Source organism: Panicum hallii, chromosome 5, assembly GCF_002211085.1.
Source record: "Panicum hallii strain FIL2 chromosome 5, PHallii_v3.1, whole genome shotgun sequence".
NCBI lineage: Eukaryota > Viridiplantae > Streptophyta > Magnoliopsida > Poales > Poaceae > Panicum > Panicum hallii.
The window spans coordinates 4,952,021-4,964,118 of record NC_038046.1 but is presented as its reverse complement, the minus strand read 5'-3'; the positions used below and the strand labels follow the sequence as shown (position 1 = coordinate 4,964,118).

The 12,098-nt window shown below is 52.8% G+C and overlaps 1 protein-coding gene across 1 annotated transcript; it reads left to right on the top strand.

Annotated features, from left to right (window-relative positions):
* The first annotated feature begins 9,092 nt into the window (after nt 1-9,092).
* Nucleotides 9,093-10,901, top strand: LOC112894539 (NAC domain-containing protein 90-like). Its single transcript, XM_025962286.1, has 3 exons — nt 9,093-9,562; nt 9,652-10,010; nt 10,289-10,901. Exons 1-3 carry the CDS (start codon nt 9,403-9,405, stop codon nt 10,568-10,570), a joined length of 801 nt encoding a protein of 266 aa, XP_025818071.1. The 5' UTR covers nt 9,093-9,402; the 3' UTR covers nt 10,571-10,901.
* Nucleotides 10,902-12,098: the final 1,197 nt, after the last annotated feature.

Sequence of the window (12,098 nt, the reverse complement as noted above, 5' to 3'; positions counted from 1 at the left end):
TTGATGGGCCAGCAGGAAACTGCTTAGGATCTGTTTGGTATGGCTCCAACTCTGTCTGAAGTAGCTCTATTCTAAAATTCTAGCTGGAGCTAGTTTTGAATGGAGTTGGAGCTATCTAGATTGGGCGTTTGGCTAGAAAAATACCCCAGCTCCAAAAGAGAGGGTCTTCAGAGTAAATTGCCAATACTACCCCCAACTCATGGGCCCACGTGTCATCCTCTCAAATCCGTATTTTCTTCTTCCTCAAGAGTGGCCTCCGTTCCCGGCGTGCAGGGCGCCGCGCCTCCTCGGTTGCCGGTGGCGTCATCGACCCTGGGAGTCCCGCGGCCGGAGACCTCGCCGCCTGCGCCCTGCCGTAGCACGAGGCGCCGCCGGGCCTGGTCAGGGCGCTTTCAGCGCCCGCGCACCGCTCTGGCTCCACGAACTCCGCCTCCACGACCTCTGCGGGGCGTCCATCAGGCAGTTCCTCCGCGACCGCCGTGACGTGCTGTCGCCGGCCATCACGCGCCGCATCTCGTTGCTCAAAGAGCCCTCGGTGCTCGCCGCTGCCGACACCTACGGCGTGCACGAGGGCGAGGCTGGCGGGGCCAGCGGGGAGGGAAGGGAGGGCGGGGCCGGCGGGGAGGGAGAGGAGGGCGGCGCTCTGCAGGTGGCCGGCGGCGGCGGCCAGGGAGAGGAGGCGCGCTCGGGAGGGGGAGGGAAGAGGGGAGAAAGAAAAAAAAACAAACCGTTTTTTTAATAGGTGGTAGTGGTGGGTAATTACCCCACAACTACGTGTCTAGATCTATATTCGAGCTTTCTAGAGTTGCAGAAGAGGTGCTCCAAAACTCCTAACCAATTTGAACTACAACTCTAGAGTTTTGGAGGTTCATAGAATTTAGGAGTTGGGATATTTGACTATAAAATTGTTTAGAGTTGATGAAGTTCAGCTCCAGAACCATGCCAAGTTAAATCTAAAAGGAATACACCACGTGTAGTACAGTAAAAAAGCCACAAATAAAAAAGTGACACTAGTGCAGTCACAAAAGAGTGGCGTGGCTAAATTGGTGTTTTTATTCTTTGGCAGGGCTCGAGCTCCTCCGCCTCTTCGAAGCCGATGAAGCCAAATAGATTGGTTTTATTGTGGCTTGTAATTTGTTACGACAACGATTGCTGCTACCGATGTAAAGAGCTAAAGATTCTAAAAAATATAGAGTTAATTCAAAATAAATATGAACATTACGTACTTAAATATATTTAAATATACCTGTTTAAATTTGCTTACTCTACTTTTAATTATATGTACTTCTCCGTGAACTAGTTAGCTTATCTAAACATTATATATATTTAAAAATAAAGAAATTTATAGGCAATATGCCTAATGGATCAACAATAGCATATTCTTCAAAGTTAATACAGGTTTGTCGTCGCCAAGGGAACGGATCCCTTGCGTAAGTGATTAGTGGAGATGATCGCCCGCCACATAAGGGTTGGGCCACAGAGTAGGCCCGCCTGACTCTCAGGTCCCGAGAACCCGAAAGATCCCGGGATACTACTACGAAAGGATTATAAAAGAGAAGATCTGGGGCAGGGAAGGAGGGCTTCTGGCTCCAAAAACGTTCCAGAGCTAGAGAATGAGCTCGACTCTTGTGTATTCTCTAGTTCATGCACACTAATAAAATATACATAAAAGTAGGATGTTGGGCTACTATCCTCCGGGAGGCCCGAACCTGGGTAAAAATCTGCCAGTGCTCACCATACATGTTGCCTAAAGGGATCAGCGCATTCAGCCTCTGGTCGAATTTCTAAACGGGGATTCCACGAATTCCCGCTCACGGTTCTCACCCGCCATCAGCTGGCGCGCCAGGTAGGGAGCTGTGGCGTTGTTTCTTGCTTCCCAGCATTTTCGGTGACTTGTGAGTTAGCTGCACGACCGCATATTGCTCCGGGCGACCGTGTGCCGGGTTGCTCGTGTGTGCTCCGGTGGAAGCGACGTATGCTTGGACGCCGCTAGCTAGTGTTGAAAGGATCTTGGTGATGCCTAAAGGGGGGGTGAATAGGCGTACTTCAAAAATCTAAAAAATTCTTCACAGGAATTAAATGTGTCGGAACTTTCGATACTGTGTAGGAAGTTCCAACGAGTCAGAACTTCTGACACTAGACCAGAACTTCCGACAAACTAAAGTTCTATACGAAATTCAAAATTAAATTTGAAACTGTAGAATCTGGCTGAATCAAAAGTTGCACAATGATACTAGAAGACTTCTGCAGATGATATTTGCAAGCACAACAACTCGAGTACGTAGATCGGCACAAAACAAACTCTAGATGAATAAGAACTGAATAAATGCAATAACCACAAGACACAAGAGATTTGTTCTCAAAGTTCAATTCCACTAAGGAAGCTACGTCTCCGTTGAGGAGCTCACAAAAAGCCGGGTCTTCCACTAACCCTTTACCTCACTCAATCAACCGTAAAGGAGGATTGAGTCACTTACTATAAAATCCACAAAGGATAGGGTAATACAAACTTCCCGGGACGCGCACACACGAGAAGACGCTCCATGGGCGACACCAAACCGTCTAGAAGTAAGCTTCAAGAGTAACAAATGTGAATCAAGAATGAAGATGCTTCAAGTGCTCTTGAGATAAATTTGGCTGCCCTTTCACTTAAAAGGTTGAGTCTCACACCTCAATCTTGCTCTCACTCAAGCCCTAGCTCAAATCAACTAAAGGATTAGCTCAATGAGGGATCGGGAAGGAGTAGTAAATGGTCTTGAAGGTGTTTGTCTCGGGTTAGGTCAGCAGCAAGTGAAGGGAGGCTGAGGGGGTATAAATACCTAAGACCCAAAAACTAACTGTCGGTGTTTTTACCGTCGGCCTATCTAGAGATACCCTAAGGTAGGTGATTATTTGGTGAGGGATCGCCGGATCTGGAACTTGAAGGTGAACGCAAGGACACAAGACACAAATTTAGACAGGTTCGGGCCGCTAGAGTAGTGTAATACCCTACGTCCTGTTTTGGGGTGTTGTATATTGCGCTCTGCGCTTGGGTGTTGAGTTGCCTGTTGCTGCTCTCTGTTGGTTCTCTGCTGATTCTCTGCCAGTTCTCTACCTATCTAGGTATCCCTGCCCTGCTTTATATATCACAGGGGACGGCGTTACTAGTAGGATTACAAGGTAGGAGTCCTAGTAGGATTACAAGGTATGAGTCCTAATAGGATTGCAGTGGAATCCTAGTAGAAATTAGACTTCTTTTTCCTCACGGGTAGCTTCCTTGCGGTACCTAGGGGATCTATCCCTGACATAGCCGTTAGTGCACTGGTTAAGTGATTGTTGGAACTTCTGACACACACTGAAATAGACAGAAAACTAGATGCACAAGTTTATGATTTTATATCTCTCCTTGATGATTAGCATCTCAAATAAGCACTTTGATACCTTCATGCTATCCATTCACTTCGCTCTTAATAGTACGGTGTTTCCTAAACTCAAATTCAAAATATAAAATAAGTAAGGATCTTCTTTTAAAATCAACTCCATCCTTTAAGCAAATTTGGCATCTTTTCTTGCTCTTTTTATTTCATTGAATTTTAACTTGTCCAAAACTTGATAAACTCATTAGTTCCTTAATTTTGTATGTCATCAACACCAAAACTCACTTAGGGAGCCAAATGCGCTTTCAACCGCGCCTGGCTCACTCGCGAGCGCCCAGGGGCTGCTCCCTTGCGATCCCCCGCGCAGCTCCCCGAGCTCCCCCAGGGCCGCTGAGCACATCGCGGTGCACTAGTGCCCTGATGGTAGCCCAGTGGTCCCGAGCCACCAGTGACAACCCTGCTCGGGGTGACAACGGCTTCATGATGACAATGGCCACCCCAGGAAAATGCCCCGAGTTGCTGTCGACCGCGCCTGATTTCGCAAAACGACGATAGCATCGCGGCAGTCGTTGGCGACGGTGCCCGACACGACACAGTGGTGACCCCATGCCACGAGGACAGCGCTAGGACCGCTGCCACAACGTGGGTGGCGACGTTGAGATAGACGCGAAGGCGGCAACACGCAGATGACGCCGAGCGCCACATGGTGATGGCAATATACTCAGACGGAGCTACGTAACAGGGTCTTGGCCTCGAGCAACTTCCTAGAGCAGTCGGGTTGACGCAACCTCGGGTGGCCGAATCCGTGAGTGCGGACCCCGAGGTGCGGCGACCACGCAAGCTGCTCGCGTGTTACCCGCACACACGACAAAACGCTAACTATTTAATTGACTAAGGCTCTGATCTATCTTCCTTTCATTTTGTTATGATGAAAGCAGGAGGGACACACCAGCACATGTGAGGGCCGAACATGGCGCTAGCACCCCGCGGCTCCCAGGGTGTCCGAGCGCGTCCCCCTTGAGCCCCAGGGCATGTACTGCTGCCGCCCTGAGAACACGTAGGTGGCCGCTTTGCCCACACAACCCCGGGCCCGGGGGCTACTCGTAGGAGCTCTCCTTGCCAAAGACCATTCAAGTTATCCTGGGAACCTCGGAGGCCCAGGCTCCCAACAGGCCACGTTTTGGAGTTGATTTACCAACACGACCATGCACCTCCTCTGGGGAGTAAGCGCCATGCCAGCTGTGGCCCCGGGCTGCCGGGAAGGGCCTGGCGACTTGCAGGGGCCACCCCGAGATGCCGACCGAGCTCGGGACAGCAACAACTCCAAGCAAGCCGGCGACTACCCCGGGTGGCAACTTCGAGTTACCGGCGGCCGCACTTAACTTCGTGCAACGACGTCGCTGCTGCGGCCACAGATGGCACCGCGACAAGCAAGTCAAGGTGGAGTAGCGGCGACGCCGAGGTCGATGACAAGGGCTCCTGGCATGCCGAGGCATCAGTGGCAGCGACACATGCACGAAGGACGCCAAGTTACGGGCGACCGCAATGGCCTCCGTGAGCCGAGCTACGGCCCAGGCTCTTGGCCACGCGCAGTCCCCCGAGCAGCAGTGTTGACGCAACCCTAAGCCACTGAACCAGAGTTGACAAATCACGGGATGCGCCGACCACGCAAGCTGTCCTCAAGGTTGCACGTCCCTGATGACCCAAAGTACAGAAGCTAAGTGATTAATCATTTATTAATTGCTCAATCATCCATCCCCCATTTGCTTGAATCTTTTGGCATGAGCATGCGCATGCATGAGCGCACTCATGTAAGTACGCGCGAGCTCACCGCTGTCCCATGTTGTTCTCGCAGGGGCTCATGCCCGCGCACGCGGCTGTCAGCTTAGCATTGCACTGCCTCAGTCCACCCGTTCAGAGCAGCTCAGGACGATAGCGACAGCCAGGGGTAGCACGGGACCAAGCCCTCAGAGCTGCGCGGCTGCACATCCTCGGTAATCAGACTTCACCTCATCAGCCTCGCGAGAGCTTTCGAGCTCCCGCAGCAACGCGACCTTGCGCAATGACGACAATGGCAATGATGACGCTCGGCTGCCAGCAACGGCGATGCCAAGCAACGAAAACGCAACACGATGGCGACGACCATACGTTGTAAGTTGCAGTTTAAGTGAAGAGTCAATTCTAAATTCCTAACCAAAGCCGAGTCCGATTGCCCTAAACCGACTCCAGTCACGCTAAAGCTCGCTCTAGCGGCAAAGCCGACTTCGGTCGCACGAAAGCCCGCTCCGGCGGCAAAGCCAACTCTGGTCGCCCCAAAGCCCGCTCTGGTGGCAAAGCCGACTCCGGTCGCACTAAAGCCCGCTCCAGCGGCAAAGCTGACTCCGGGCGCACTAAGCCGACTCCAGTCGCAGTAAAGCCTGCTCTGGCGGCAAAGCCGACTCCAGTCGCAGTAAAGCCTGCTCCATTGGCAAAGAGGACTCTGGTTGCACTAAAGCCTGCTCCGATGGCAAAACCAACTCCGGTCACACTAAGCCGACTCCAGTCACGCTGAAGCCCACTCCAGTGGCAAAACCAACTCCGGTCGCACGAAAGCCCGCTCCATCGGCAAAGCCGACTCCGATCGCCCCGAAGCCCGATCTAGCGGCAAAGCCGACTTCGGTCGCACCGAAGCCCGCTCCAGAGGCAAAGCCGACTCCGGTCACCCCGAAGCCCGCTCCGGCGGCAAAGCCGACTCCGATCGCACCAAAGCCCGCTCCGGCAGCAAAGCCGACTCCGGTCGCACCAAACCCCGCTCCGGCGGCAAAGCCGACTCCGATCGCACTAAAGTCCACCTAAGGGCTTGCACGGACGGAAAGCCAACACGTACATACATGAGGATTGATGCATCTGTGTACCTCATGTACGTATCCCTGATACGCCCATGCACGTAATTATACTAATCGCACTACCAACCGGCCGCATACATGTGCCTCCGTATGCGAGGCGCGCGAATGGGTCAATACGCGTACATACAACGTGGTTGGCAGCTTTTGCAGGCATGTATGTGCAGCCTTGTTCTTCGGTGACTGTACCCGGGGTACACGCTTGAGCTAGGGGCAGGTCCCCACCTTGCGCGGCGCTGTGACCAAAGGCTATCCCGGGCTCCCTAAGGCTGAGTCCAGTGCATCGCCTCACTCTCGCCCCGCCACGTCAGCTCTCGCCCCCACTTTCACCCCACTCTCACCATACCCCTCCAATGCAGAGGCTATAGTGTCATCTCTCACTTCTCTCTCCTCCACGTCAGCTTTTCTTTTCCAGATTTAATTATTTCACTCTCTTTTGTTCGTGTACGCAAAATAATTCAATAAACTAATTTTATTCAACTAAAAAATTACCGATTACATCATAATTAAAAAAGGAGCCCCCGGAGCCGAAGGTGCAGCAGGGGGGAATAATGCCAGGGTTGCGGCGAAGAATTGACATCGGAATGGCCATGCATCGGAGAAGGGTTATCTTGGGGAGATGATTGTGACCCGTCGGACTGCAAGAGATCGGTGAAGGTATGAAAATCTGGAGACCAACCGGTCATGGTGGAAAAGATTTCGGATTGTAGATGAGATAAATGAGCTCAAATGGGGTGTGGAAGGAGTGAAAACCAGGTGGGGTATTTATAGGGGGTTGGAGTTGAAATTTGAAATTTTTTGCAATTTTTTTCGAATTTTTTGGAGTTCAAACGGTCAAATAACGGCTAGTTCAACGGATAGTCCGCGTGGACCAATCAAAACGCGCCACGTCACGTCCTCTCGCCCGGGGCCCGCCACGCCAACGCACCGCCACGCTACCGCCCACCTACCGCCCGCCTACCGCCCCGCCGCGCCTGCCAACGCGGGCGAGAGCGGGGCGCTAGCTCCCGCTCTCGCCCGGCAGTAGCACTACCGCCTTCTCTCTCCCTCTTGCCTGCCTCTCGCCTCACACTTGCCTGGGCTGGGGCGATAGGGGGGCAGTATCGCCCCCCATTGGCACTAGCCTAACAAGGCCGTACGGATGCCCCTAGGTCCCGGCATCTCAGGTGGCTGCTCCTTGAAATCCGGACCCATGCAGTTCGAGCACCGTCTACCTCAAAAGAAAAGGTGGCCCCACACCTGACCTTCGGAGTCCTTGCCCACATATGGAGCCGGGGCTACTGTCAGCGTCAAGGGAACGGGGGTCCCAGCGCAAGTAATTAGTGGAAACGCTCGCCCACCATACAAGAGCTGGGCTATAGGGTAGGCCCGCCTGACTCTCAGATTCTGGAAGCCCGATGGACCCCAGGATACTAGGCCACAGGGTAGACCCGCCGGACTCTCAGATCCTAGGAGCTCGAAGGACCCTAGGATACTACTACGAAAGGATTCCGGGGGAACAGGAAGCTACCTTCGCTCCAAAGTAAGCGCTCTGACAACCGTCAGGGCAGGCGGCATTCAATAGCCCCCAGCATGCTTGGAGGTGGATGGCTTGCATACATGGATGCTCCAAGATAAGGAAAACTTTTCCATAGGAATACATGCATGCATGAGCCGCATGAAAGCGTGTGCCCAGGCACATGCACTTGTATGCATTAAAAAAGGAGGCCCATGCATGAAGGGCACGTCAGCTATAGAGGCAACACCTCGTTGATTTTCTGTGTACAGCCTGTTATGGTGATCCCTCTTGGATTATAAAAGAGGAGACCCGGGGCAGGGAAGGGGGGCTTCTAGCTCAAAAAGGCTCCAGAGCTAGAGAATGAGCTCGCTCCTGTGTACTTTTTAATTCATGCACACCCACAAAATATACAGAAAAGCAGAATGTAGGACTATTATCCTTCGGGAAGCCGAACCTAAGTAAAAATCTCTCTATGCTCACCATATATGCTAGTCAAGGGGATCAGCGTGTTCAGCGTCCGGCTGAATCTCTAAACGGGAGTTCCACGAATACCGGCTTGCGGTTCTCACCCACCATGGACGTCCTTTTAACTCGATTGAATGTGCATTGGAACTTTGGAAGATGTGGTAGGTTGTCTACTAAGTCAGCTTTATGTCTTCTCATTTCTCAATATTCTTTTCAACCATATAAAAAAAATTCAATGTAACCATCCTTGTAGCTAATGATTTGGCACCATTGGCGACACTCAAAACACTCTATTCTCATTTACATTAAAAGTGCTGAAGTAATAAAAATAAGGAAAATTGCAAAACTACCCCCAATACGCACATGCTAAATTCTATTCAGCCCATTTTTATTAATCTGGAGTCATCAGTGTATTATTTATAAAAGTATAGTCTCGACATTTTTTCAGGATCCTACCACAAAATAATCGTTGACGAGAGTTTGAAGTTGTAGCATCGAGTTTTGCTACTTGAAAAACATTACTGCTACAGGATTGATATACCTAATCTGAGCACTTGAAAAATCTCAGCTAACTTAACCTTCCGTAGCAATTGATTAAGCATGGAAACGTACACTTCTTGTATGTTTTTGGCCACAAAAATTTAATTAGGAGAGTAGGAATTTGCAACAAAATGACTAATTAGAAGCAATCTCAGACATCAAGTTTTTTTTCATTCATCCTCTACAGATAAAGATTAAAAAAAGAAAAGTTTAAAAACTTGCAATTCGCCTTCAGCCTGCTGACTCATTCGTCCCCACTAATCTCTCCCTCGCTCCCTCGCTCCCTCTCTCTCTCTCTCTCTCTCTCTCTCTCTCTCTCTCTCTCCCCTGGCTTTCCACCGGGCACACCAGTGACCAGCCCGTCCCACCACGCCATGAGAAATTTCGCCCGAGCAAGCGGCAGCTCAACCTCTGCGTCATCCTTGTCAACCATGAACCACCTCGTGCTTTCCAATATATACGTCACTCGCCACACGCTTCCACACCTCACCACCAGGCACCAGTATATACACCACACGCGGCTCCCCGAGCGCATATGCATTCTTCTTTCCCGGCTGCACAGCCTCTCCTCTCCTCCGCCGGCAGCTCCGGGCCGAGCGGCGGCACAGGTGGCTAGCTAGCGAGCTGCTGGCCTGGTCCGCGCGCGCGCCGATCGACCGGCATGGCCGCCGCCGGCCTCCCCCCGGGGTACCGCTTCTACCCGACGGAGGAGGAGCTGATCTGCTTCTACCTGCGCAACAAGCTCGACAGCCTCCGCGACGACATCGAGCGCGTCATCCCCGTCGTCGACGTCTACTCCGTCGACCCGGGCCAGCTCCCAGGTGCAACGCCGTAGCTAACCACCGTGCTCATATCGTTTCCCCGATCGACGCGGCGCATTGCGCTAACCGCGCGGGGTGTGGTGATGCAGGGATTCACGAGATGCTGTGCGGCGGCGCCGGGGAGGGGGAGCCGTGGTTCTACTTCTGCCCGCGGCAGGAGCGGGAGACGCGGGGCGGGCGGCCCAGCCGGACGACGCCGTCGGGGTACTGGAAGGCCGCGGGCACGCCCGGGGTCGTCTACTCCTCCGCCGACCGCCGCGCCATCGGGGTGAAGAAGACCATGGTGTTCTACCGCGGCCGCGCGCCGTCGGGGGCCAAGACCAATTGGAAGATGAACGAGTACAGGGCGCTCCAGTACTACGCCGCTCCCGCCGCCGCTGGAACCGATGGTTCGCCCTCTAGCGCCCACGCCCACGCCGCCGCCGCACGTCCAAACGTTCCTCCGCAGGTACGGTGATGCTCAAATGATTGAATGGACGTTGCTTTCTTTGCCGTTGTACACATTGGCACGTACCTCATAGCTGCCAAAGCTCCACACAACCGCATCAAGAGGATGCGCATCGACGTCATGTCGATCTCCGCATAAATTGCATAGGCGGCAGGGCAACTTGATCGATGGTGCATGTCGTCTTTCGCGCCGCGCCGGATAAGTGTCCAAAAGCTGCTTGCTACCTGCACTCTGGGAATTAATTATTTTGTGAACTTGCTGTGTACTGTATGTTGCAGCTGAGGAGCGAGTTCAGCCTGTGTCGACTCTACACCAGATCTGGAACCCTGAGGCAGTTTGACCGGCGGCCGCTCGCCGCCGCGGCAGGCGTCCCTGGCGAGGATCCAGGGCCATCCACGGCAGCTGCCGCGTCGCCGCCGGAAGATGACGATGGCTCCGGCAGCTCCATGCAGCAGCAGCAGCAGCAGCTGGTGGCAGAGAGAGGTAGTGCCGACGATCCATACGGCGACGACGCGGCCATTTTGGATGCCCTTTTATACTGGCCTGGAGACGAGACGTAAAGCTCTGGCACGACCTGTGCGCGCGAGTGTCAGTGCAATGGCATGCATGCACGCGCAACTATAAGACTACTCACTTTCCCAAACGAAAATTTTAAACAGCACACTCCAAACCTGGAGCGTGTTATATTAGATATTATGTGTAGCTGGTGGTTTAATTTACCATTTTGGTGCAAGAACAAGGCCAAGTGCCGTGTAGATTAGTACAAACTAGAGGCTTCTGGTTTACCATGTATGCTTCGTGCACACACTTGTAAGCACAGTTTGTTGACCGCATGCAATTCCAGAGAAATTCGTTTTGGTTCCAACAACTCGTGACCAAGAGAAGATAAGTCAGCAGGTAACTAATAACATGACATGTTGATGGAAAACATTGTTATGCAGTGATCCAATTACTAAATCTCGCATGACCGTCGCGTGTCGTCTCCAATGCAAGGAAACGCGATGCAGGTCGTAGGTTTCCTTTTTTTTATTTCCATCCCATTTATCATGTGTCAACAATCCAAAGCTTATTTATTTGAACTTTGATGGGATGGATCTAGCAGAGCTTGAAGCCGGTGTTATCCACACGAAAACCACCAGTAGATGCCTGACAATGTGTTATTAGTATTGTAATGAGTTTGGGCTTTGTTCGATCGGTCCATGCTTCCCTTGAAGCTTGAGCCTCCTTGGAGCGCAATTTAGGCTCCTGAGTTTGACCGCACGCGCCTCGAATTTTCTCCATCGGATTAAATGATGCGGCCGGCCGGACTGCGAGAGAGCAGCAGCGCCGCACCAGATTAACGTGCACAAAAAAGATCATGGAGGGCGCTTTCGCGTTGACTAGCCGTTGAACGTTCCTGCGCCGCCCCCCCGGACACTTCACCGCCCGCTGGCGTTCGCGTCACTGCCCTCTTGCCAGCACAGCGCATACTGTGATTTGGCTCGTCCGTGGCTCGCGTCGTGCGTGCTTCTCAGCTGACAGCTAGCTTTGATTTGGAGGATCTGGTGGGTTGCCAACTCTTGCTGGGCGGGTTGCAGAGATTCTTGGGCCGTGTATTGGGTCCGCAAGGCCCACCACGGCTTGCAGTCGCCGGCGCACTCACGCCGTCATGCGCTCCAAGGCTCCTCCACTGTTCCCACCGCTTTGCTGACGCCAGAGGATCCCCAATCCAATCCAAACGCCCGCTCCTTTCTACTAGTATCACCGTGGGGATCCATGCACTGCACCACCACCAACCAGCAGTGCACGGCACAAGGAAAAAGCAAGCATGCGGCCAAAGACGCTGCGGCTGCAGTTACTGTACTTGATGGCCGTCACGTCAGGCATCGCAGCATACGATACGGTGTCTCGTTCCAAAAGTGTGTGGAAGATGGGATGTCTCGTGACTGAAGATTCGTTACCCCCAGACACTTTGACCCGCGTGCTCATCTCCAGCCATACGATCAAGGTTAGCATCAAATGCTATACTAGTTGCGACGCGTATTTCTCTTTCACAACGAGTTCGCGCCTGCTGTCAGCGTCGCCTCCCGTCGCCGAACGCTGAATGAA